This window comes from Monodon monoceros, unplaced genomic scaffold (genome assembly GCF_005190385.1).
Source record: "Monodon monoceros isolate NGI ecotype Baffin Bay Population unplaced genomic scaffold, NGI_Narwhal_1 Super_Scaffold_1, whole genome shotgun sequence".
Classification (NCBI taxonomy): domain Eukaryota; kingdom Metazoa; phylum Chordata; class Mammalia; order Artiodactyla; family Monodontidae; genus Monodon; species Monodon monoceros.
The window spans coordinates 55265994-55293778 of record NW_021703765.1 but is presented as its reverse complement, the minus strand read 5'-3'; the positions used below and the strand labels follow the sequence as shown (position 1 = coordinate 55293778).

The window sequence follows — 27785 nt, the reverse complement described above, 5'->3', positions numbered from 1 at the left end:
TCCCATAAGTCGTCTTGGGACAGGTGACAAGCCACCTGGGTAAGAATAGTGTGTCTCAACTTCACACCATGTCCCGGCACAAATTCAAATTTGTCAAAGATTTAAGTGTAAGAAATAAACCATAAGTGTAAAAGACATACACAAAGAAGAAGGTTTTTATGACGTGGGAGTAGAGAAGGATCTCAACAATAGCAGCCATAAAAGAAAAATTTGATAATTTTATTTCTCAAAATAAACAACAAAAATCCTTGCATATTAAAAATACTGTAAGAAAGAAGTGAAAAAGAGAAATGACTAACCAGGAAAAAATAAATAATGCCTCTCATATTGTAGACAAAGGACTAATCTTCCTAATTTATCCAGACCAAAAGATGAGTAGTCATTCCAACAGAAAAGAATGGGCCACAGATGTAAAGAGATATTTCACAGAAAAGGAAATACAATGGCTTTTAAATATACAGTCTTCAGCTTCTTCATAATGGAACAAATGCAAATAAAACGATAGCGAGATATTATTTTTTTTCATCATCATCTTGGCAAAAATGCAAAACTTTGCTATCACACCCTGTGGGCAAGGCTCTGGGAAGACGGGCCTGATCCGAGGCTGTGGGGCTGTTGAGTGGGGCTTGCTGGGCGCCAGACCTGGCAGGAAAACACAAGTCTGGTTTGACCCGGCTGGTCCACTTCTGGGAAGTCATTCTGTATATATCCGGGCACATATGCAAAACGCTCTGTGTACTGGTTTTCCACCACAGTGTTATGTGATTGGAAAAAAGATTTGAGACAACCTGGACATCCATAAACATGGAATCAGTTAAATAAATCATGAGGTATCCATTCAGGTAACTGCAAAAAGAAGGAGTGTGCTCTTACAACCTGATAAAGACCTCCAGGGTATTTTAAGTGAAAAGAAAGGTAGAAAACAGTGCTATCTTTGTGCACAAGAACAAGAAAATAAGAAAATATATTCTCTTTTTTTATAAAGGAAACTTTGCAAGGATATTTCAGAATCTAGTAACGAAGATTTCTGGGTGGGGGTACTATACTTAGGCCAGATGGGGGAGAATGGGTCGGGGTGGGAAGGGAGTTTTCACTGTATTAATTGTTTCTCTATTTATTTTTACCTTGAACAATGTGAACTCAAAAAATAAAATAAATTATACGTATAAACTAAGGCATCTCAAGGAATCTATCATAATCAATTCTATATGACTATATAAACAAATGGCAGCCTGACGCAGTCATCTTCAGACTTGTTGGTTTGTTCACCTCATCAATAAAGAAACTTCAGTCACGTATCTGGATATATATGTATTATTTGTTTATTGGAAAATTATATGATTTACTACTATACAAATTGTATTTTTTACCTTAAAGCCATAGACTAAAAAAGAAACAAAAAGCACAATATAAAAATGAAATTAGTAGTGATTAACAGTTAAAAACTAGTTTGCTCTCATTAAAATATTAATTTTTTGAAACCTTGTTTTAAAGCCTTGTGTTCCTGTTATCTGAAGTCTACTTTTTAGGTTTAGTTTTAATGGCTGTCATAGCTTAGATGACCAACCCTCTTGGTTTGTCTAGGACTGAAGGGTCCTCCAGTTATGGGACTTCAGTGCTGTGACCGGATCAGTCCCAGGCAAACTGGGACAGTCAGTCACCCTAGGTCTGGCTTAAAATGATAAAAATGTCTACAAACAATAAATGCTGGAGAGGGTATGGAGAAAAAGGGAACTGTCTTGCACTGTTGGTGGGAATATAAATTGATACAGCCACTATGGAAGACAGTATGGAGGTTCCTTAAAAAACTAAAAATAGAACTACCATACGACCCAGCAGTCCCACTACTGGGCATGTACCCTGAGAAAACCATGATTCGAAAAGAGTCATGTCTCACAATGTTCATTGCAGCACTATGTACAATAGCCAGGACACGGAAGCAACCTAAGTGTCCATTGACAGAGGAATGGATAAAGAAGATGTGGCACATATATACAATGGAATATTACTCAGCCATAAAAAGAAACGAAACTGAGTTATTTGTAGTGAGGTGGATGGACCTAGAGTCTGTTGTACAGAGTGAAGTAAGTCAGAAAGAGAGAAACAAATACCGTATGCTAACACATATATGGAATCTAAAAAGAAAAACTGGTTCTGATGAACCTAGGGGCAGGACAGGAATAAAGACGCAGACGTAGAGAATGGACTTGAAGCCACGGGGAGGGGGAAGGGTAAGCTGGGACAAAGTGAGAGAGTGGCATGGACATATATACACTACCAAATGTAAAATAGGTAGCTAGTGGGAAGCAGCCATATAACACAGGGAGATCAGCTTGGCGCTTTGTGACCACCTAGAGAGGTGGGATAGGGAGGGTGGGAGGGAGACGCAAGAGGGAGGGGATATGGGGATATATGTATACATATAGCTGATTCACTTTGTTGTACAGCAGCAACTAGCACACCATTGTAAAGCAATTATACTCCAATAAAGATGTTAAAAAATAAAGAATAAAATGTAAAAGAATGAAAAAATAAAAGATATGTCCCCAAAATTACAGGATAAACTGTAGGAAATGATTGTTGACCAAACTTACTAAATCCTGATACTTTTTTATCAGCATCATCCATCAATTATGCAAAGGTTTTGTGTAATTCAGCTGCTCATTTTCATCTTCTTGGATGACAATCAGTTTGTCTTGGAAACTATTCAAAAGTATTGGGCTTCCCTGGTGGTGCAGTGGTTGAGAGTCCACCTGCCGATTCAGGGCACACGGGTTCGTGACCCGGTCCGGGAAGATCCCACGTGCCGCGGAGCGGCTGGGCCCGTGAGCCATGACCGCTGGGCCTGCGCATCCGGAGCCTGTGCTCCGCAACAGGAGAGGCCACAACAGTGAGAGGCCCGCGTACTGCAAAAAAAAAAAAAAGTAGTGCATATTTATACTTCCATAAGTGAGTTGAAAGCCCGTTGAAACTCTTAATTTGAAAGATCTTAAAATTGGGAAACTCTGTCCCTCAACTTTTAAGTGTAAAATTATTATGAGTTTTTTTTATAGGGGGCATACATTTTTTTATGGCCACAAAACTATGTAAGTAAGACACATATCTGGACAAATGCTCTTGGAGTATCTTTGAAAAAAGAAGTGATTCTCTTAGTCTTGGCTAAATGGTCAACTTTCCTCCAGGAGTTGCTGTGAGCCTGGCCTGATGCACTGCTGGCTCCGTGGACAGAAGCTCTGCCTTCTCAGGGTCGCTTGTGTTTGTGGTTTCTTCGCAGGGATCTCTGAAGGCATTTGTCCATTCTGTGAGGGTTGGTTGGGCTAAACTTGGACCTTAACTGAGCCTCATAAGCTGTAGCAGGTGCCAGCAGGCTGCAAGCCGGGGGAGGATGGAGGGCTTGGCGGGGGCAGGGGACGCCCTTCTTCCCTCGGCCTGCCTTTGAACCTTCCTTTCTGTCATATTTGAGCCAACAGAGAATTAAGACAATAACAAAGGGTTCCTCCCACGTCCGAATGGGTGGTGGTGTGGCACACCCCCCCTCCCCCCTCCCCCTGCCGCCGGGCACTGGCTGCTGATGTAGGTCCCCTCCATTCACAGCGCTCCTCATGGCTTGGCTTCCAGCAAACAGAGAAGTCAATGTTCAGTGTTTCAAACAATTACCCAGAAACAGGGTCTAAACCACATTTTCTGTGTTCTAGGAGCAAGCTGAAGAAGAAAAGAAGCCCAGGGATGGTGTGACCCCTCTGAGTCACGGTAATTGTCACCACCCTTTACAGTTTTGCTTCATAATGAATTACTTTTAAGTGACATTTTTATTAGATAGCTGCAGTTGGTTTAGGTTTATTAATTTAAATCTATAATAATAGTATCGCTAGTTGACAGTGTCACATGCTCCCCTGTAGACTTCATCAGTGTCATCTAAGACTTTCAAATATGTATATCAAGAAAGCCTGAAGCTCTTAACTCATTTATTTGCCTTTGAAAAAAGAACTGATTTGTAAACTTTCCCTGTGAACAAGAAAACGAATGATGCTGCTTAGTTTGTTTATAATTCTTTGTTTAAGCTTTTCCCCGATTGGTTTAATCTTCTAATGATGGCATTCGTACTCTTCTATTGGAGTCATGTTTTACAGGAGGTTGTACATTTGCTCCAAGATAAATGTCCCTCATTATGGTTTTTAATACATCCGTAGGTTTTAGGTAACAGCTTTCTAATATTCAACTAATTCTCTGATGATTTAAATTTAAATCAGCAAATGCAGATGCTATTTCCCTGGAATATATATTCCATATATATTGTGATTACTGCTATACAAGCAGGCAGGTGTTACTAAATTTTCTGTAAAATATAGTTGAATGTCCAACATTTGTGCTACTCTTGGTGGGAAAGAAGCATGTAAATTTGGTAATTCTCCTCTAATGAACTTTTAAAGCACCATAAGTATTTAACTTTCTTTCCCTCCAATAATGGAAACAACTGAAAATATCTTAAAAAATGACAAACAAGATTTGAGGTTTTTAAAGACCATATATAATGCTTAGTCTTGGCACGCAATATTGAAAATTTGTGATCTTCTACCTAAATGATTTTTAAAAATAAAAGTTGTTTTCTATTAGAAGCTAAATATACTGCTTTAAATTTCTTTTCTTCTTTTGCTGTCACCCCAAGTCCCATCATGTTCTTTGCTGAAAAAGCAAAATAGAACACAGTACTTTGACAATTATGTAACTTGATGTTCAGTTTCATTGAAATACACTCCAGTTATGCAACACTGGAATTCTAGAAATAAATTTGGACTGTACCTGGTCCCAACAGCAGGGTTTTTTTAAAAAAAAACAATTGTTTTTCTTCTCAGAAAGAGGTTGTGATTCATTATGTTGTTGTCTCTCCCCTGCAGCTATATTTTCCACACTAATGTAAATTGTTTTAGATTCTCTTATTCTACAGTTGAAGCATTTATTCTAGGAAAAGAAAAGCAGACTTAAGCCAACAAATTAAAAATATTCAGTCCTCAAAACTAAGATTTTTTTTAGTAATTTAGTATTTATAGTTTTCATTGTAGCCAGTTACATGTTTATCTTAAGTAGTTTTTCAGTTTTACTAGGAAATAGCTTTTTGCTGTTGTCCTTCCTTTGCCAGACTTATTTTGTAGCTAGTGGTCCATTCCCCAAAGTGTCATCCTGTGGCTTATTCTTCTCCAGATCTGACACTGGTGTCATCGCTGTTTTCCCCAGCTGTGGAACATCGCTAAATGTTTAGAAGAAGGATGAGATTTGGTTTGTGTATACGGATGCTGCAAACTGCTTGTTGAATACAAGTTGAATTATTCGAGGGGCTTTTGAGGATTTATATTTTTACTACTTTTAATGCGATAAAGGAAACTATTCCCTAAATTGCCTCCTGTCTTAGTATTATAATGGGGATCTTCCTCCTATAGTTCCTGGAAATAGTTTAATCTTTTCTGTAGGCTGCTTACTAAAAAAAATAGATTGAGTCACTTACCTTAGGCCTTAAAAATAATAACAAAAGAAAAACAAAAACTGTGTACTCATACATATTTATATGTGAACAGAAAATGGTATTGAAAAATAAACAATTTCTGTAGCGATTTTACAACGAGCAAGGCATTTCTTTGAAAATCACTACAAACTAATTTATTGAATGCCCAATCTCTGTCACTAACATTGACCTCTGTGTTACAGAGGATGAAGCTTTGAGGGGCCACTTGACTTGCTTAGGGTGAAACTAACTAGTTAGTGGTGGATCCAGGGTTTGAGCCCACATCTAGCAAGTTCTAAAGCCTGTGGCCTTTCTGTTTGATCATTTCCCCTTCTCTGTAGCTGTTAAGACTAAGGTAGAGAAAACTGGAATCTTGCTTAGAAGTGGGATGGGATGAGTAACTGCTAATAGTTAAAGTATAAGCGTGTCTCGTATGGCTCTCTGTGTCCTTGGGGACTGGCTGGACTAAATTTTTCTGGACATAGTCATGCCATGAGATTAATTTTTTGGTTCTTTTGGAAACTCTCAGCTATATTATTCCTATATTATTCAAAAAATTTACCAACTGTCTTAGATACCTTTAAGAGAAGACTTGTCTCGGTAAGAATTATTTATTAATAATTATGTATGATGGGGGTTATAGAATTAGTATTGTCAATCACTGTATAATCCCAGACCTCTACATTTGAAGTCTCCAAAATAAAAACAACTGATTTCGTCAGTCGGACAAGTGATCTGGCTTTTTCCCTTCACAATTTTAAGTGCTCTTTTAAACTAACGCTAATATTTCTTTGGTTTAATGTTAGGACTGTGAGGTCTCTATAATCGTAAAAGCAGTAGAAGAAATTATAAAGGAATATGAGATATATATACATCCAAATTAAACTGTGTACGCCAAAGAACCTCATAATAAATAAAATTAAAGCGGAAATAAACTGGCAAGTATTTACCACAGCTACAACTTGCAGAAGGTCCAAAATAGATAAAGGAAGTAGAAAAAATAACCAGATACGCTAAAATATCAGTGCAAAAACAGGCAAACGGCATTAGGAACTAAGTAATTCATGGAAGAGGAAATGAAAGTAGCTAAAAAGCAAATATGTTTAAATATATTCAGTCTCACTAGAAAACAAAGAAAGACAAATTTAAAAGCAACGATGAACATTTTTTAACCTACCAAATTAACAGTCAACAAAGTGCTAATGCCCCATTGCTGGTGGGTCAGGGAACTAGCTCTCTGTAAATAGCTCTCTGTACATTGCTCCTGGGAGTATAAGTTGGCTCTATTGTTTTGGGGGACACATTAATAGTATTTATTAAAAATGTTAAGTCAACATTTCCTTCAACTCAGGGACTCCACTTTTTGGAATTACTTAATGAAATAAGCATGAGCATTTAATTTATGCATATGATACTCATGGTACTATTTATAAATGGAGAAAAGTTGGAAATAATCTAAATGTCCAACAAATGTGGAATAGGTAAAGCATTGTGGTACAATTTTGTGTAGACAGTTGTGTAGTCATGTAAATGCTTTTGAAGAACTTTAAATTATATGGAAGGGAAAACTTATGATAAAACATTAAGGGGACCCCGCCCCCCCCACCAGCAGGGATTAGTCTCAGTGATGGTTTAAAAAAAATCTCATATCTATACATGAGATAAAAGATGTTAAAAATTGTTATTTCTCAAGCTGTGAGATAAAAAGTATATTTTCTACGTTTTCCAAGTATTTTTTTTACAATTAGTAATCACGTTAGAGTCAGCCAATATTAAAAAAATAAATTCAGAAATTCCTGAACACTAAAAACTTCCATTTGCGGGTGGTATTGTTGGAATAGCTGTTCTTAGGTTTATTTCTTTTTTTGTAAGTAAACTTTTTATTTTGGATTAACTAGATTTAGAGAAAAGTTGCAAATGTAGTACAGGGATAGTCCTGTATATGCTTTGCCCACTATCTTCTGAGGTTAGTATCTTACATGACCTCAGGACATTTGTCAGAACTAAGAAATTAATATTGGTATGTCAGTGGTCACTAAACTGCAGACTTTATTCAAATTTCACTACCTTTTCTACTAATGTCCTTTTCCTCTTCCAAGATCCAGTCCAGAACATCTCTCTGCAGCATCACTGCACACACATCTCTTTTACTTTAAAGTCTCTCATGTTGTTCTCTCGTGGCCCGAGCTGGCCGGTAGCATCCAAGTTTCTTGAGGGCTCCAGTATTTTCTCCCTGGCCACCGCTCATCCCGTGTCCACCCTCGGGCACCTACACCCTGCCGCTCCCCTGAAGCTTCTCTTGCTTAGCTCACCAGGGCCTCAGGCATGGCGGTTAACATTTTGTGGGTTGAATGGAACCAGGGACGTCCCAAATCAATGGACGCTTTCATGCTGTTACTTTTCTTACTCTTTGGATTTCACTTAGATGTTAAAAATGAACCCGTCTTGGTCCCCTGATGGTCAGCCTGCTTCTGCTGCAGCCCCTCCTCCTGCAGCACCGTCATCCACCTGCAGTCAGTCCAGATCCTGGACACACCCTGGACCCCTCCCTCTCACTTACCCAGGAGCCTGGCCACACGGTCACCACCCTTTCTCTACTCATCCTTCTTGACTTCTCTCAAGTCATATCCTCCAACTTAGAGCTGCTTCTGGTCATTTTTCTGTTGTTCACTCTTTATACCCTCTCTAACCCAACGGAAACTGAGCTGAGATGCTGTTAGTAGAGGGCCCTGGGTCCTTTCTGTAGAGTAGCATTCAAGGCTTCTCACCATCTGCACTTGCCCATCATGTGCCACCACCCGCAGTTGTTGGTTTGCTTGGCTGAACAGAACCTGCAGTCTGGACCGTGCTCTCTGAAGAACCGTTCCTTCTGCCTGGAGGATTCTTCCTCAGGCCAGAACCAAGTAGCCGGCTCCTTCAAAACCCAGTATCTCCCCTACTTGCCTTATTTTGTGTTTTTCTCCCTATTCTATTTTCTCTTGGCATATCCTAGGGTATTTGGTTTGAAGAAATTTTTTATGTGATGCTGTATCTCTCACTTAAGTTAGCATCTTTTTTGTTTTGTTTTGTTTTGTTTTTGCGTTACACGGGCCTCTCACTGTTGTGGCCTCTCCTGCTGCGGAGCACAGGCTCCAGACGCACAGGCTCAGCAGCCATGGCTCACGGGCCCAGCCGCTCCGCGGCATGCGGGATCCTCCCGGACAGGGACACGAACCCGTGTCCCCTGCATCGGCAGGCGGACCCTCAACCACTGCGCCACCAGGGAAGCGCCTAAGTCAGCATCTTTTAAAAAGACATATAGTCAGGTCCAGTCCAGCCCATAGGAACTGTTGTTTAGTATGCTGAAGTAATGATTTACTAAAGCTCTCAAGTATTAATTAGCTAAATGGCCTGAAGAAGAATTAACACAGCTTCTAAAAGTGTGTAACTACTTCCAGGGAGTAGTTTCTGTGTTGGGGGATGTGGCTAATTAAGTGACTTTGAAAGATTCAGAGGGGCCCCTTGAGCATTATCCCTGCAGTCTTCTGTTAGAGTAACTGGTCTGCTTCCTGGGTGTACACACAGAGGTGCTTTCTTGCAAAATAATTACATGCCAGTGGCACTAATGTCTGCATTTTTTAAACGTTGTGAGAGATCTGTTCATTTCCACCATGGTAATTCTCTACCTAAGGAAGCATCTCAACATCAGAAAAGTGAAAACCAAATCAACTTTAATTTAGAAGATTCTTGTCTTCGGATGGCATTTACAGTCATTAAATACGCAGTTAAATGTTCAGGCATTTGGGTATTTGAACCTAAAGAACTGCATTTTCATTGAGCCGTGAAACTGTCACGGGAGGATGAGCAGGGGACTTCTTTCTAACTAATGAACTTTTGGGGGGAGACATCAGTAACTGAAGCATCCACAGGCACTGCAACAAAAGTACTCTGTAACAAGTAGTTCTCAGTGTATGCTTCCAAGTGGTTTATTTGCTGTCGATACTGGTTTACAAATGAGCTAATCTTTGAATTTAACTGATTAAGTTGCCAAACCTCTCCTCTAGTGTTCTGTCCCTTCTGGGTGGATGAGTGGTTGTGTGTATGTATATACTCTCGCAAAGGAAAAGAACATATTTGTTTTCTTCCTGGAGTCAGTCAGTAGATGATACAATGAATGAAACTGTATAAAGTACAAGATAGGGCGAGGACCATGTTCACAAAGCCTGTCTTATAAAGACAGTTTATATGGGCCATGTTGAATTATGTTATTTATTTATTTTTTAATTGAACTATAGTTGGATTATTATATTGTGTTAGTTTCAGGTGTACAGCAAAGTGATTCAGTTATATACATATATATTTTTTCAGATTCTTTTCCATTATAGGTTAGTGCAAGATATTGAACACAGTTCCCTGTGCTATACAGTAAATCCTTGTTGCTTATCTATTTTATGTATAGTTGTGTGTATATGTTAATCCCATACTCCTAATTTACCCCTCCCCGCTCTTTCCCCTTTGGTAACCATAAGTTTGTTTTCTATGTCTGAGTCTGTTCCTCTTTTGTATATAGATGCATTTGTATTATTTTTTAGATTCCACATATAAGTGATATCATATGATATTTGTCTTTCTCTGTAAGACTTACTTCACTTAGTAGATGTTCTCTAACTTCATCCACGTTACTGCAAATGGCATTATTTCATTCTTTTTTATGGCTGAGTAATATTCCATTGTATATACATACCACATCTTCTTTATCCATTCATCTGTCAATGGACACTTAGGTTGCTTCCATGTCTTGGCTATTGTAAATAGAGCTGCTATGAACATTGGGGTGCATGTATCTTTTCGAATTATAGTTTTCATCTTTTCTGGATATATGCCCAGGAGTGGTATTGCTGAATCATATGATAACACTATTTTTAGTTTTTTAAGGAACCTCCATACTGTTTTCCATAGTAGTGGTTGCACCAGTTTACATTCCCGCCAGAGGGTTCCCTTTTCTCCACACCCTCTCCAGCATTTATTTATAGACTTTTTGATGATGGCCATTCTGACTGGTGTGAGGTGATAACTCATTGTAGTTTTGATTTGCATTTCTCTAGTAATTAGTGATGTTGAGCATCTTTTCATGTGCTTGTTGGCCATCTGTATGTCTTCTTTGGAGAAATGTCTACTTAGGTCTTCTGCCCATTTTTTGATTGGGTTGTTTGGTTTTTTTGATATTGAGTTGTATGAGCTGTTTGTGTATTTTAGATATTAACCCCTTGTCAGTCACATCATTTGCAAGTATTTTCTCCCATTCTGTAGAGGTTTTTTGTGTTTTGTTGGTGATTTCCTTTGCTTTGCCAAAGCTTTTAAGTTTGATTAGGTCCTACGTGCTTGTTTGTTTGTTTATTTATTTATTTGGCTTTTATTTCTTTTGCTTTGGGAGACCGATCTAAGAAAATATTGCTATGATTTACGTCCGAGAATGTTTTGCTTATGTTCTCTTCAGGAGTTTTATGATGTCATGTCTTATATTAAGGTCTTTAAATCATTTTGAGTTTATTTTTGTATATGGTCTTTTAATTTAGACGGTACTTTATATATATATATATATATATTTTTTTTTTTTTTTTTTTTTTTGCGGTACGTGGGCCTCTCACTGTTGTGGCCTCTCCCGTTGCGGAGCACAGGCTCCGGATGCGCAGGCTCAGCGGCCATGGCTCACGGGCCCAGCCACTCTGCGGCATGCGGGATCTTCCCGGACCGGGGCACGAACCCGCGTCCGCTGCATCGTCAGGCGGACTCTCAACCACTGCGCCACCAGGGAAGGCCTGCATTTAAGTATTTGAGTCTCGGTTTTTGACAGCGAGCAATGCGGCTGCTGTTACCCTGTGTGTTTGCCTGTTCGCTCACCCTCCTCTGTATTCTGGTCCTCTCGTCGCTGCCGCTGACCCCTCCCGGACTCAGGCCCCGCCCTCCGGGCTGCACCCCTAGATGCCGGGCCAGCAGCCTCTGCGGGGGTGAGGGTGTGGGACACCTTCCTTATGCTCATCGGGCTTCAGGCCCGATGCTCTGCACCAGGCGGCCCTTCCAGGGGTGCCCTCCTTGTCCCACTCAGGGTCCGACTTCCCACTCGGGGTCATCATCCTGGGTGGTGCCCTCAACACTTTGTTCGGGATTCGCCCACCCACCCCCTCGGTGGTGACTCCCCCCCTCCTCCGTGGTGGAGGTCTGTGTGCTGAGCTCCCCCTCTCCCACCCAGTGCTCCCCCACGGATGCCTCCCCTGTGCCCACGTAATGGGCCCATGTAATGGCTTTAGGACGGAGTTGTTCAGAAGGGGAGGGAGGGACAGACGGGGGATGGAGACGGCCAGGAGGAGGAGGAAGGAGGAGGGAGGCACGAGGCCCGCCTGGAAGAGGAGGCCAGGAGGCCAGGAGCAGCCCTGAGGTGGAAACAGGGAAAAGATGGGTGAGGCAGTTGAGTGTGGGCCCTGCTCCGGTTTCCGGTGGCCATCCCCCTTCACGGCCACGGCGCATGGGTGGGTGGTGGCCAGGGCTCCTGGCGTCGGGGGTGCCTGAGAGGTCCCACCCTGCCCTCTGTGCGTGTGGCATTTCCTCAGTCGCTGCCCACTTCGGACCTAAATTCCGCCGTGAAGCCTCATCCCCCCAGACCTTGCTGCCGACCCTCCTCCACTGCATTTGGGTATCAGTCCAGAGTCGTGAAGCCCAGGGGAGAGTTCATGTGACTGTTGTGTTTTGAGTCTGGATGCCTGGGACCAACGTGGGTCCGATGCTGGGGCTTCCGGAGAACACTGGTGGATTTCTCTCAAAAACCAGGGAGAGATAGGAATCGGTGATGTACTCTTGTTGTTTTGCTAAACTTATTGATTGTTGTAGCGCTCAAGTGCAAAGCTGTGTTTGTATGGTAGCTCGCTTTATAGCATAGATGAATTTCATAGAAATTCACCTGGAATGTTCATGACTAGAGTCAATTTTCTACAGATTTCCATATGCATAATTGAACCCTATTTAAAAACAAAAAAGATTTCCTCTAAGAAAGCTCCTCGTTCCTAGTGCAGACACCACAGCGCAGCACACAGAGGCTTCCCTGATGCTCAAGCCCGATGCAGACAGGCAGGCAGCTATGGGCAGACGGCCTGGGCCTGAATACTCAGCCACGGTTTTGCCTTGAGCCCAGCATAAATGTTATATTTAGAAGTCCAAACTTTTAGTTGTTCTTTCTGAAAAATGACTTCTTTTGAGTATATGAAAGGAAATGCAGAATGTGTGGTTAGACTCAGACAGAACCTCTTTTGAATTTTGGTTTTGCCACTTAACCGTGTGACTTCCAACAAGTTATTTAACTTCTCTAAGCCTCAGTTTTCTTCCCTGTGAAATGGGAATAGCAATACCTCTTACCCCATAAAATTGTCAGGATTAAGTGAGAAAATGTTTATAGGTGTTTGGCTCTTGGTAAATACTCAACAAATGTATTCTTCTTGAACAGCTTAAATCGGGAATTTATGTATTAGTCTTAGTAATTTCAGGTTCTTTTTATATAGGCCCATAGTTTGCTTAGGAGATTCCTGAGGGACTGTTTTAAAATTATTTACTCTAGAGGATTAGCATTAGGTGAAGCACTCTTAAAAAAAAATTGTCTTTATCCTACTTAAGGAAGAACTTATTTTTTTAAAGGAATAGATGGGTATGAAGTTTAAACCTTTAAAAACTCGTCTGGCTTTTCTTCCGTTACATAGCTGGAAACAGCACAACGTGGTTCTCCCAAGCCTTTCCTGCAAAGCCTCTTTGAGACGTAGCAATGTGTAGAAAATAAATTTTTGGAAAAGCACCATCAATAAACACAGAAGATTTTGGCCCCTCCCTCCCTTGCATTTCAACGTAAAGCCCCAGGTTGTGATGCCCAGGGGAAATCCACCTGCATCCATGCTGTCATCCTTCGCCTGGACGTCCCCACCGATGTCCTCAGACCTGCGCTCGAGATGACCTGACCCACCTCATCCTGTCCACATGTCCACCCTGCTTTGCTTGAAACCTTTCAGATGCCTCCTGTTGCCTGGTGGATAGGATCCGGGCAGACCCTGCCGAGGCCTCACACACACGGACTCTGCCCTTTCCCCTCCTCGGCCTGGTCTCAGCCGTGTGCCCACTCACCCCTCATGCTCTGGCAGCGCTGGCCTTGTTTCCTGGGGTGCTGCCCCAGTGCCCCACGCCCGCTGTGCTTCCTGCCTGTCCCTCTAGGGTCACCTTTGGCCTGATCATTGTGTCCATGTGTTGCTAATGCCCGCTGACCCTAGGGTTTGGGCTTTTGAGCCGCGTGTCAGGAAGGCTTCCCCTCCTGACCCCTGGACTAGGCCGGGCGGTCTGTTCTGTGCTCTCAAGGCCCTATGTTCTATAAAAGCACTTTGTTCATAATTGTATTTTGGATTATTTCTCCATTAGGTTTTAATGCTTGAGAGTGAGGCCTCATGCCTGTTTTTGTCCGCGGTTGTGTCCATAGAGCCCAGCACATAGTGGGTCCTCCATACGTGTTTACAGAAGTGACCAGAGAAAGTGGTTGATGAGGCCAAGAGCTGGGGAGGCCGGTGGGGAAGGACCGTGGGTGCTGTGCTACGCCATGTGGACGTCGGGACTTGGGCTGTCCCTGGAGAGGGCTGGAGTACGTGTGGGCAGAGGAGGGGGTGGAGGGAGCCGGGTGCCCACGAGACAGGCCTGCTGGGCTCTCACAGGCCGAGCAGACTCCACAGATCCCAGGGGGCAGAGCCTTGGGACTGGTGGGTGGCCGACTTCAGGGGCTGTAGGAGCCACCGCCAAAGCCAGTGTGGTTGCTGCTCACTGACCTTAGAAACACGGGGGTTGCACTTGAGGGACGAGGCTGGGCTTTCGTGTGGAGACTGAGGGTCTGCGGAACATTCCAGGGGTTTGGTGAGAAGGGTGGAAGGGGTCGTCAGGTGTGTAGGTAGTGGTGAACCTGTGAGTGCAGGGAGACCTCTCTGGGGAGTACATTGAGCAGAAGGCTGAGGATACCCGCCCCGCCGTGGGGAGAGGAGAAGCCAGCGAGCGTCTCAGATGGAGCCCCCAGAACCAGGGCCAGGACCCTGCACAGAACTCTGGACGCACACTTTCTACCCAGAATGGCTCGGTCTCTGTGATGGAGATGTTGCCTATGTTGCTTTATGCAATTAAGCATAAAGCTATAGAAAGCCAGGTTTTAGAAGTTTATGACACTGCTATTTTAATTTTGCTGTGTGTTGAAATGTATTTTACTGAGATGAGCCTTTGGTTTGCCGTTTTCTTTGTACTTTTAATTATCTATAATTGTCTTCACAGGGCTTGGTATCTTAGGAGAAATTATTTCTCGCTGATAGTTGTCATAATTAATTTTTTATAATAGCAAGTCTGAATTCAATAATTCAGGATGTAGTTTGACAAGGAAGCTATATTTTATTGATGATTTTTAGAGCACAGAAAGGATCCTTGGGAATTGAAACCAGCTATTTAAATTAGTGCACATTTATGGCTTATCAGAGTGATGGAGCCATGAAATAAGACATTTATGCCAAAACTAAACCTTGGGGAAATCACTTCTTTCATATTTAGAATGATTAGCTGATTTATTAGATACCTCCCAGCCCGAAGCTTTATGACTGTATTTAAACCTATTTTGGAGAGTTAACATCATAAGCTTTCTGTACAGAAAATGCTAGGATAGTGCAAGGTTTTTCTAGACGACATGTGCTGTTATAAATTAGTTTCCCAAGCATCAGCTTAATGGGACAGGAAAATATTAGCTATGGATGTGTTTTTAAAGTTCTTTTATAATTTCTGTATTTTATACAGTGAACCTCAGTTCAAATCAGAGAATGCAGTAAATGCTATGTGATACCTCTTGTCCTAAGCTATTTTATTATTTGTGGATTCCTACTTATTTTTCAGGCTAATGAAATATGATTATTTGATCCATTTGTTGAGCATTTAGAAACTTTTTGGTAGTGAGTTTGAACAGTTTACTAAATATCAATTATTCCTGATGACAGTTCAGTGTTAGTTTCCTGTAACCATGACTTAGCAGTTCCAACAGCAGAAGTTTGTTGTCTTCTGGTTCCTCGGGTTAGAAGCCTGGCATGGGTCCCACTGGGCTAAAGTCAGTGGGCAGGGCTGCGTCCCTTCCAGAGGCTCGAGGGGAGGAACTGCTTCCTGCCTTTTCCAGCTTCTACGGGTCACCTGCACTCCTTGGCTCGTGGCCCCTTCCTCTGTCGTCACAGCCAGCAAAGGAGCATCTCTCGGGTTTTTCTGCCATAGTCACATCTTCCTCTGACCACAGCCGGGAAAACTTCTGCACTTTCAGGGACCCCTGTGATTATATTGGACCCACGTGGATAAGCCAAGATGATCTCCCCATCTCAAGAAGCTTAATCACAGCAGCAAAATCACTTTTGCCATATAACATAGCATGTTAACAGTTTCTGGGGATTAGGGTAGGGACATCTTTGGGGGCTGTTATTCTGCCTCCACAAGTTCTAAGTTGCAGAATCACTTTGAGCCTCCTTGCAGGAAGTGGGAATTATTGTGTACCTGTTGCTAAGGGAATGGCACCATTATTGGGCTCCTTTATTTTAGGGTTTTTTAGTCGTGAGGTCTACAGTTATGGCACTTTCCTGTTGCATGTACACAGCATTAATATTCTAGTCAGGACCAAGGGGCTCTCATAACAAAAGAGTCCTAAAGAGCTCAGTGGCAAAGAGGCCGATGGGGACTAATGAAATCTTTGCTGCTGCTTTGAATATGCTTTTCAGGAATTTAATTTCACAAAACCGTTCTAGATGTTTTTACATTAAAAATTTTCTTTAAACAGTGCTAATTTATCATTCAACTAATAAAAGTACTCTATTTTGCCCCAAATGGTCTGCTAGTGAACTGAAATTCAGTGTTCCTTCATGGATTTAAAACTTACATTCCCTGAGAATGATTAGTGTTTTGAAAGGTTAGCAAGCTGTGAGGTTAAGATATGATTTGGGGAATAATTTATTTTAAACACTTTCAGCATCAAGAGAACAAACAATCTCTTTTTGGGGGGGAGCGCTGCATTGAGTCTTTGTTGCTGTGCGAGGGCTTTCTCTAGTTGTGGCGAGCAGGGGCTACTCTCTGTCGTGGTGCGCGGGCTTCTCATTGCGGTGGCTTCTCTAGTTGCGGAGCACGGGCTCTGGGCGCGTGGGCTTCAGTAGTTGTGGCACGTGGGCTCAGTAGTTGCGGCGCTCAGGCTCTAGGGCATGCAGGCCTCTGTAGTTGTGGCGCACGGGCTTAGCTGCTCTGCAGCACATGGGATCTTCCCCGACCAGGGCTCGAACCCGTATCCCCTGCATTAGCAGGCGGATTCTTAACCAGTGTACCACCAGGGAAGTCCCTAAACAATCTTGAATAATATTTTAAGTATGTCCATTAATTGAAGTCCAGCAGGGGATGTCTTGAGTAGAGGAAACTCTAAATTCTGATCGACAGAATTAATTAAATTAATGAAAGTAGTAGTAACAACTGGAGCTCTATTATATTCACCAGATTACAGGAGATGCCTCTAGGATACAGAGAAGCAAACGTCAAGGGAAATACGTAGTTAATCATTTTATGAAGAGGATATTGCCAACTCATACAGACGGATGTTAATTTGATGACTGATAGCATGGTATTCATAGGGGAGTATTTTAATATCAACCTGTAGTCATTTGGGTCTTCTTCACGGTGTCTCGGTAATACAGGTTATTCTCGTAGACCTGCCTTCCCCACCTCCACTACATATCAAGGGGGAAACCAGTTAACATGGGAAAATCTGCACACAAATGTCTCTTTACTGTAAACTTCACCATCACCTGAATATTCCCGTAAGAACTTGGAGCTTTCTTAGTTCTTCTTTCTCCTCTAGTGACAGACCTGGGCCCACTCAGGAATCCTGATGCGCATTCAACCCCCTGTTCAAGTGACCCTTCACCTCTTTGGCCTTGTCTCCTTGTTCTCGTCCCTGTGTCCACAGTCACCTGTCTGGTCTGATCTCTCAGTTGAGGTGATGAGTGTCTCTTCCTCTCCTCCACCTCCTCTTCTTTCCTTTCCTCGTCCTCCCCTCCTTTCTTCTCTCCTCCTCCTTCATCACTTGCTCTCTCTTTGTATCCTGATACATCAGTCTGTCCTGGATTTTATGTCTCAGTGCTTTATCTTCTATCAGGTTTTTACTCTCTGCCTTCCATTTGAGTGTTGAGATTCCCCTGTGTTTCAGCTATGATTCTCTTCCCATTTTGCACTTTTTCTCTTGATGACTTCTGTTATCTGGATGGTACCCCGGTTGTTTCTGCCTCACTGCAGGTTCAAATCTCAGCTCCAAGCTGGAAGTGGATTCCACCTGGTTATCACACTCTCCCCAGTCTTCTTTTCTCTCTATTCTTTTAATGCTGTCACCATTTACCCATTCTCCTAAATATATGCATCTTAACCTTAATTACTATGCAAGTGAGGAAAACTAACTAAAGATGTGGGAGAAGTTGTTGTTGTTTTTTAATTAAAACAAGAGAGAATAATACAGGCATTTCTATGGCAACGCGTTTGAAACTCTGGATGATTTCCTAGCTAGTGATTATCAAAATGCACGCAGGAAAAGTTGAACATTTGAATAGGTCATACAGTAAAAGAGACTGGAAGATGAGGTCCAGCCAGGATCACAGCTGAACTATTCTTCAACTTTAAAAGAACAGATCATTCCAATGATATTCAGACTCTTCCAAGCCACATAAAAAGGTGAAAAATTTTTTATGAAGCCAGCATATGAGATTTGAGGAATGTAATATAAAAACCAAAACTCTAGGGCTTCCCTGGTGGCGCAGTGGTTGAGATGTGCTGATGCAGGGGACACGGGTTCATGCCCTGGTCTGGGAAGATCCCACATGCCGCGGAGCGGCTGGGCCCGTGAGCCATGGCCGCTGAGCCTGCGCGTCCGGAGCCTGTGCTCCGCAACGGGAGAGGCCACAACAGTGAGAGGCCAGCGTACGGCAAAAAAAACCAAAAACCAAAAACCAAAACTCTAGACTGCAAATGCATATCACATACAAATATGAAATTCTAAATAAATATTGCCAAGTATAATCTAGCAATATATTAGAAAAATGATATCCTGTTACCAAGGAGGGTATAGTATTCAGTAGTGTAAACTTCACCAGTGAAACAGAGTTCAGTATTGTAAAATCTGCCAACATAATTCACACATCAACAGATTAAAAGGGAAAAGCCATATAATGATCTTTAACACTGAAAAAGACTTTTGGTAGAATTTAACTGCCATTCCTAGCAAAAATTTGTATGTAAAATAGCATTGAATATAATTAAAATTATTTACCAAAATGTAATAGCAAATATACTGAATAGCTAAACATCAAAACCATTGACATTAAAATCAGGAAATAGAGGTGCCCGCTATCACCATTGCTATTCACTACTCTCTTGGCGATTTTAGTGAATGAAATAAGAAACAAAATTTAATGAGTGGTATAAACTTTGGAAAGAGATAAAGCTATATTTGTTTGCAGCTGATGTGATTTTATACCTAGAAAACCCAGGAGAATCTAATTATAAGCTACTATTCAATAGAATTAATATAAGAAAGCTGAGGTGGTTGGATAGAGGATAAGTATAAAAAGTCATTAGCTTTTTCTGTATGTCATCAGCACCTAGAAATTGAAAAGGGAAAAATATTGCACGCATAAAAGCAATAACATATAAAATATTTAGAATAAGTTGAACAGGAAATGTGAAGGGCCTTGTTAAGAAAACTAGAAAATTCTGTTGATACATATAAATTAATATGTGAACAAATGGAAATACATGCCACAAAAATGTCAATTTCCATCAAATTAATAGTTAATCCAATTCCAAAATAGAATCCCAACTGGTTTTAATTTAAATTGGATACAGGTATTTTATACTGAAATCCAAGACATTCTGGTAGTATAGTAATAGACCAAGAATCTGTGGAACAGAATAGAGAAACCAGAAAGAGATGTGAGAATGTAATATATTACACATAGGCTAATATACACAATGTACATGGGTAAATCATTTTAGGAGGACAGACCATAGATTATTTAGTAGGTTATGTTTGCCAAACTGATCATCTGTCTAAAAAATTAATTCCTAGTAGATTGAAGACTTAAATGTTAAAAAAAAAAAAAAGTTTTACAAGAATATCTGTAGGAGACAAAATGAATTCTGTAGGAGTGAAGAAGAACTCAGTCAGGAATGGAAACTGTATTCTGTAAGTGAAATGTAGACATATCAAAATGAGTTTCAATGAAACTGAAAATTTCGTTATTTCACCCTTTCTGGAGGATGTTTTCATTGGATGTATAATTCTCACTTGACAGTTTCATGGTTTCATTGCATTAAAGATGCCATTCCATTGCCTTGTTGCTTCCATTCTTTCTGGTGGGAAGTCTGCAGAGCTCCTCCTGCTAATACTGCCTAGCTGCTTTCTCTGTTATATTTTCTCCTTAACACTTATTGCCATCTGACATACTATGTATTTTACTTATTTATAATCTGTCTTCACACACTAGAATTTATGGTGGGTAATGGTAGGTTGTTTTGTGCTGTACTATAAGCTTGTAGCATATAAGCATTATGGTTAATATTTGTTGAATGAAAAATGAAAACGTAATGCCCCGAAGACAGTGTCGATTGTTTTGTCCACCGTGTTCTTACAGCCCTTAGTTCATGTCTCTGAAGTTGGATATTCCTTTTTGTATAATAGTTGCCTGGTTCCCCACTAAGCTGTAAGCTTCTTAAGGGGAAAAAACCTATATCTTCTTCTTTGAATCATTAGCAAATAACACAGGGCCTGTGTCACAGAAAACCCTGTTTGTTGAATCAATGAGCACACCTAGCTTGCACTGTTTTCTTGTTTTGTTTTGTTGAAATATAGTTGATGTACAATATTCTGTTAGTTTCAGGTGAACTACATAGTGATTTGACATTTGCATACCTTATGAAATGATTACCACGATGAGGCTAGTAACCATTTGTCTCTGTACAAAGCTATTACAATATTATTGACCATATTTGCATTGGTTTTCTCTGTTTTGGTCATACATGACTCCTCCGTCCCCGTAGTCTGGCAGCTCTTTGAGTTGTTACTTCTGAAGATTACTATTTCCAGTTTGCATTTCCACCTGCATACCTGTAAACTTTGTCCTCCTCACAGACTATGCTTCCAGCCTTTCTCCTGTTCACCTCTGGGCTTCGTTGGACCAGCACCCTTTCCTTGTTTTCTTATAGAAACCATCTTGAGGCTAATCCCACCACCTGTCTTTGATCCCATCTCTTTCCCCAGCTTCAGGTCCCTGCTTTTTCCTACATCTTTAGTCATTCTCTGTGTTAAAGTCTCAGGTAAAGGCCATGTAAGTCCTTCCAGTTACTAAAATTAGTGACCTTTGTTGAGTCCTCAAGTTGTTTTATATTTTTATTAAATTTGATAGCTACTACTCCCTACTTCTTGAAGGTATTTCTTCCCTCATTCATCCTGTTCTCTGGTTGCTCCTTCTCACTATCCTTTACTGATTGCTTTTCTTCTGCCCACATCTGACATACTTCAGTTCCCTAGAATTCTGCTCTTGGTCCCACTGCCTACTTTGTGCTCTTCATACACTCCCGGAGAATCTCAGCCCCCCTCTACACTGATGGCCATGAAATCCAAGTTCCCAGTCCTGATCTTTCTCCTGAAAAAGCCGTTTTTAATGCCCCCTAGATAGTTCATCCTGCATCTCCTTTAGACCCTTTTGATTTCAGAGGTTTAGCATCTCTGAAAATGTATTCATCTTGCCCTCTACGCCTGTCTCGGCACAGTCGTAAACTCGGTCTCCCTCCCACCTCACTGCTGTCCAGCATGTCAGGTCCTACTCACATCTCTCCCTGACTCCTCTCTGCTCCTCTCCGTCCTCACCAGCTGTATCACATCAAGACCTCCTCATCTCGGGCTGGCTTGTTGAAACAGCCACCTTTCTGCTACCTCTGGTATCAGTTCTCTCTCCTTATTTCTACTCCATAATCCCTACAACTGCAACCAGCAGTGTCTTTAAAAAAAATCAAAACTACCAAAAAACCGGCAATGGGCAGGGCAGAGGAGAAACAAGTCCAAAACTTATTATGGCATTTCTTTCCTTAAAAACTTCTGCTGGTTTCACAGCATGTATATGGGCTTAAGACTAAAATTCTTCCCGTGGTGTTTTAATTAGATTTCTTTTGCAAGGAAGAGAGATCACTCCAGCTTCCTCAGGAAAAGGGCCGTACTATAAAATTCATGCTGAGGGAGGATGGGGACTCTTGGAAATTCAAGAACAGGACCGTGGTCAAAGAGTTCTCAGTCCTGCCCCTGTCTCTAGGGCCATTTGCAGCTGGAGTTGACCCTCATTCCGGAGCTGGAGCTCTCCAGCATGAGCTGCTTCAGAGGGAGAGCTTGTGAAAACAGCTCATAGGCATCCCGCCAAGAGTTTCTGATTCAGTAGATGCCCAAGATTTTGACTGATGCCCCAACTTTGTATTTCTAACAGTTCCCCAGGTGATACTGATGCTGTAGTTCTGAGTACCACACTTTGAGAACTTTATCCTTTAAGGCACGTGTCATGTCATCTGGGAAGCCTTCTTTGATGATATCAACCATAATTAGTTTTCTCTCTACTTTGTAGGTTTCTTCACGTTAATTAAGAACAGTGGTTCTCAAACTTTAGCATGCATCAGAATCACTTAGAAAAATTGTTAAAGTGGAGAGTTTTGTGAATCATTAAGTCTGGGGTATGGCCTCCAAAACGTGCATTTCTCACAAGTTCCAGGGGGTGACCACACTTTGAAAACCACCATATTAGAATAAGTTGTTTACACACCTCTCTTCTCTGCTGTACACAGGTTTCCGGTGTTGGTCCTGTGCACTGTTGTTCTCTCCACTTGTGGCAGCACCTGGGGAAATGGCTGAGTCACCTCATTTTGGACCCTGAAATACTCTCTTGGTCACACCCTCAGAACCACGGGTCCTTCTACTCCTTCGTTCCATGGAAGCTTGTCAAAGCACTCGCGTCCTGTATGTTAGCTTTTCTGTTCCTCTGTGTTCGTCAGTAGTTTCCTGACTTCCTGTGCCCCCGGCCAGGTCGGGCCTCTGGAGCATTTCATCTTATGTGCTCAAGGCTGGTGCCCCTCATCCACTGGGCTGTCTCCTCATCCGTGCCCAGCTGTCCATGGACTGAACTATCTGCTCTGCTCCCAGACTGCCGGGAGCCCCTCTGAGAGTCACTGGCTTGGCCGAGCGGCTCTCAGGACGGCCTCGTGGGCCTCACATCTGTCCTAGAGGAATTTCCATCACTGTCCTGCCCTTGTGCTCCCAGCGTGATGCACTCCTGGTCATGGAGATCGAGGTCCTGGGGTGATGTCTTCTCTCTCCTTCCCGAAGGTTCTCTGATGTTAGTAGGGCCCTTCCTCTGCTGTGTTCTCAGAGCATTCTGTCTTGCACATCCCCCTGGGTCACCCCCTCTTCTAGGAGCCTCATCTCTGTCTTCCGGTTCTTGTTCCTCAGCTGATGGATTGAAATGCCCTCTGCTGCCTGCAGTCCTTAAGAATGAGAAGAGCTCCTTTTTCGTGATGTGACTGGTGCCCCTCCAGCTCTCCTGCGACCTGTCTCTTCTCCTCGTCTGCAAGCCTCTGAGTGTGGCACACTTGCTGCTTCCCTGAGACTTTCTTTTCAGGGTTTGGCCTCGTGCAGTCTGACCTCCGAGCACATTCTTCCACCGAAGCCTCTGTCCCTGAGGTCACGGTGACACCCTGGCCGCCCGGCCGCAGCTGCTTCTCCCAGGTTGGTCTCACTGGACCTTGTTCCGCATCAGACGGTGCTGGTCCTTCAGCCCTTGGGACGCTCTGCCGCCCTGACTTCCGGGTCTTGTGTGTGTCCCCAGGTCCCTGCCAGTTCCCCTTGTCCCCGTCCTCCTCCCCACATCTTCACTCACCCCTGACGTGGATGCGCACGTTCTGACCTTGGTTCTTCTTTCTCCACGTTTCTCAGTTGTTGCCTCTTGCTGAAAAATTTGGGATCTCCTTTTTTTGGATATATATGCTTAGATTCTTCCAGATACCTAAAACTCAACATCTCTGACAATAACCCGTCCTCCTTGCAGCCTCCTGCGTTGCTCCCTCGATTTGCTGATCCCCCACTGGGTTCCCCCGATGGGTCCTCCTCCCTGGACCACCTCACCCTGCCCCACCCCGCCCCTGGAAGTTAGTTGTTGGCCGAGGTCCTTCGGTTTTAGCTCTGCGTCGCCCCTTGGCTCCCCGCCTTTCTCTAGGGAACGCCCTCGTTACCTCTGCCTGGACCGTTGTCATCGTTCCGCCTTCAGCCTTTGTCTCTGGCATTTGTTTCCTTCTTACTCAGCACTGGTGCTAGAGCAAGTTCTTCCTTCCGACTTGGAAGAACTTGCCCGATTCCACGGTTACTTCCTCCCCGTGCAGCGACCCTGCCTTCTGCTCCGTGTGTCCCACAGGCTCCGTGGTGACACCCAGACGGGCGTTGTCAGGGGCTCTTCCCTCTGCAGCCTGTCCCTTTGCTCCTGCTGCCCCTGCCTGGACCACCTGCTGGCTTTCTGGTTGTCTGGGAGAGCAGCAGTCTCCAGGAAGCGTCCTCTGGTCAGAATTAATCCTTCTTTATTTTGTTCCCAGATGCATTGTCTGGGTTTCTTAACTGGTGTGCGTTAACACTCGTGTCTGCCTATTTATTCACAGGAACGTTGAGTCGCCCCGTATGCCGGGTGAGGGTGACACTTGTCTGTCTGCACGTGTGTCTCCCCCACTAGAGTAGGTGTCACGTGAGCACGAGTCAAGTCCCCGAGCATTTCCTGGCGTGTCCTGGCTCTCAGCACCCGCTACACGCAGGGAAATGAGCAACAACTGGTTTTGAATTCAGTACTGGAATGAGATGCAGCCTACATTTGCAAATGAAAAATGTTCTCAGCAGAGCAGGCAGAAGTCCTTGCTACGGAGACACGCAGAGTTATTACCATGTGAGAGGTTGGGAAGTGCAGTTATATTCATGGAGCTTCTGTTTTGGGGTTATTTCCCAGCAGTGACAAGTTGTTATAACGTTGGGAAAATTGTATCATTTCCAGTTGGTACCACAAAGGGAGGCATTATTTATATCTGTGTGTAATAAAATTGGTTGGTTGCTACCGACAACCAACAAAAAAAAAATGTTTTTCTCACATTTTCTAAGATGCTGCCGATGGAGCCGGATGCAACATAACTTTTGAAATGAAGTTGAAACGTTGGTGTCAAAGACTGATTATGGTTAATGGAATTGGGGAGGTGTCTCTCAGGGACATGAGTTATAGGATTTACCTGGTTCTGTCCTTAAGAATGACAGTTTATTCATTCTTCACCCCTGGCCATTTTTAATTTTAGTTTAGAAAATCACTAATAAATATTGTGCAGTTTCCTAGAACTAGGTGTTCTTAGTGTCAGGTGAGGCTTCATCTGTCAGTCTCTGCTCTCCAAGGGGGATGAATGTGATGCCAAGTGGCCAGAGCGTGGGACAGGCAGCGTACCTGTACTCACGGGGTGTCTCATGATGGGGCTCCTAGAAAGATACTTTTGTAGGTAAAAATGGGGTCATACTAGAGAGAATATTCTTATAGCCCCCCTATTGATGAAACATTTTAATTTAATTTAAAAATGTTTATTTATTTATTTTTGGAAACAGTTTTTATCTATTTTTGATTCTATAATATATGGTTAAATTTTAATGTATCTTTGGTCCCCGAAGAAAATTTGATATATAGTTTTGTTTGTTGACAGATCATGCCTTTTTTTGGCAATGAATTTAAAATCAGCATGCATCACTTTTTAAATGAGGAAGAGAATGTTTAAAATCATCAGTATAATTAAATATGATAAAATTACCTTCAATTAACAATATACTGTTATAATATTTTTTGTTTTTTTATTGAAGTATAGCTGACTGACAGTGATTCAGGTGCACAGCAAAGTGATTCAGTTATGTGTGTGTGTGTGTGTATATTATATATATGTGTGTGTGTGTATATATATTATATATATGTGTGTGTGTGTGTATATATATATTATATATATGTGTGTGTGTATATATATTATATATATGTGTGTGTGTGTGTGTATATATATATTATATATATGTGTGTGTATATATATATTACATATATGTGTGTGTATTATATATATGTGTGTGTGTATATATATATATTATATATGTGTGTGTATATATATATATATTATATATGTGTGTGTGTGTATATATATTATATATATGTATATATAATATATATATTCTTTTTCAGATTCTTTTCCATTATAGGGTATTACAAGATAGAAAGAAATTTAAGGTTTGAAAAAAATCACAGAGCTAGATGACAGCTAGGGCTTCTTTCCATTTTTAAACAGCATGCTGTGCTTTTTATGTTATGGAATTTTGTAAGAGGAGTTGAGAACAAAAAACACTAGCACGCACATATGGAGGACTGTTCATATAAAGAGCTGAAATAAAGGAGTAGAGGTTGTTTTCTATCAATTTAAATAAACTGAATTATTCCAAACTCCAGATCTGAAATGATAAAGCAGGACACAATTGTGGTGTACAGGATTAACAGGTATCTGGTCTGGGATGTATCCTGCTCAGTGTGCCATTTTCCAAGGGCGATGTTGCTGCCTGGTCCTCTTAGACATGGTGAGCCCTTTGTAAAGGGGGTGCTTCTAAGAGCTAACCCTATGCATCCCAGTGTCTGCTGTCTGTGAGGACGTGGCCTGGCTCAAGTGCACCTGTGCTTTCATAGGGTGTAACACACATGCACACGCCACCAGCCTCCAGCCCATCCAAGCACTGATCCTGCTTTCTTTCAGCATTTTGAATAAACTGTCCCATTCTCTCCTGGCCTGAAAGGCTTCTGTTGAGAAATTCGCTCATAGTGTTATGGGGTTTCCCTTGTATGTGACGTCTCTCTTTCTCTTGCTGCTCTTAAAATTCTTTCTTTGTCTTTGACTTTTGACTATTTAATTATAAGGTGTCTCCGTGTAATCCTATTTGGGTTCAACCTGTTTGGGGCCCTTTTGGGCCTCATGGATGTGAAATGTCCATTTCTCTAAGTTTTCCACCATTATTGCTTCAGATACACTTTCCATCCCTTTCTCTTTCTCTTCTCCTTCTGGAATTTCCATAATGTGAATATTGTTTCTTTTCACCGTGTCCCATAATTCCGCCCAGCTTTCTTCTCTATTATCCTCCTTTTTTCTTGTTGCTCCTCTGACTGGGGAATTTCCAGTGTCCTATCCTCCAGGTTGCCGATCCTTTCTTCTGCATGGTCCAGTCTACTCTCGAAACTCTCTATTGAATTTTTCAGTTCGGTTAGTGTATTTTTGAACTCCAGGGCTATTTTGTTATTGTGGTTGTTTTGATGGTGGCTGTTTCCTTGTTGAGCTTCTTGTTTTGTTCATGCATTGTTTTTCTAGTTTCATTTAATGGTCTGCGTTTTCTTGTAGTTAATTAAGCTTCCTCTGGAGGACTATTCTGAATTCTTTGTCTGACAGTTCATAATTCACTCTTTTTTAGGGTCAGTCATTGGAGCTTTATTGGTTTCCTTTGCTGGTGCCATAGTTACCTGGCTTTTCATGACCCTTGATTCCTCACGTTGGAATCTGTGCGTCTGAGTAGTGGGGCTCGTCTTCCAGGCTGTGCAGTTTGCTTTGGCAGAGACGGTTCCTCACCAGTCAGCTCGGCTTGGGTTTCTGGGCGTGTCTGCTGGTAAAGCCCTTGGGCAGGTGGGCCTGCTGTTAGGGTTTATTTGGGGTGAGGCATCTGTTTGAGCTCAGAGGACAGGGATGGGGGCTGTGCCCCGGCCCAGAACAGGTGGACAGGACGGCTGGCTGGGTTCCTCCCCAGGTGGGGCTGGAGGGTGGGCTCTGCAGTCGCCTGGGCTCTCTGGTCAGGCTCATTGGATGGCCAGGACTGGGCACGTATTCAGTAGTGGACGGGGTGTGAGTTAGCTTATCTCCCTGGCAGGGCAGCAGGCTGCGACCTAGGGCCTGCACAGCTCATTGTTGGGGCCCTGAGCGTGCACTGAGGGTGAGGCCACTGGCTCTGCTCTGCAGACAGAGGAGGCCCCAGGCTGTGCTCCCTGTTCAGGCGCCCACGTGCGGAGGGCTGTGGAGTGGGCTTCACAGTGTCCCCTGTGGTCTGGGTGGATTCCCGGGGGACAGGCTGTACTCGGTGGTG

General features: G+C 42.6%; 1 protein-coding gene across 5 annotated transcripts in view; it reads left to right on the top strand.

Moving 5' to 3' along the window:
* The window catches only part of L3MBTL4 (L3MBTL histone methyl-lysine binding protein 4), a 352211-nt gene that overhangs the window by 65288 nt on the left and 259138 nt on the right, over window positions 1–27785 (top strand). For all 5 annotated transcript variants that reach the window (XR_003794451.1, XR_003794450.1, XM_029228654.1 and 2 more), the window contains one exon: window positions 3696–3750. Coding sequence is in view for 3 of the 5 variants with exons in the window: in XM_029228654.1 (XP_029084487.1) it covers window positions 3696–3750 (55 nt within the window). In the remaining 2 variants the exon portion in view is untranslated. The remainder of the gene's footprint in view (window positions 1–3695; window positions 3751–27785) is intronic.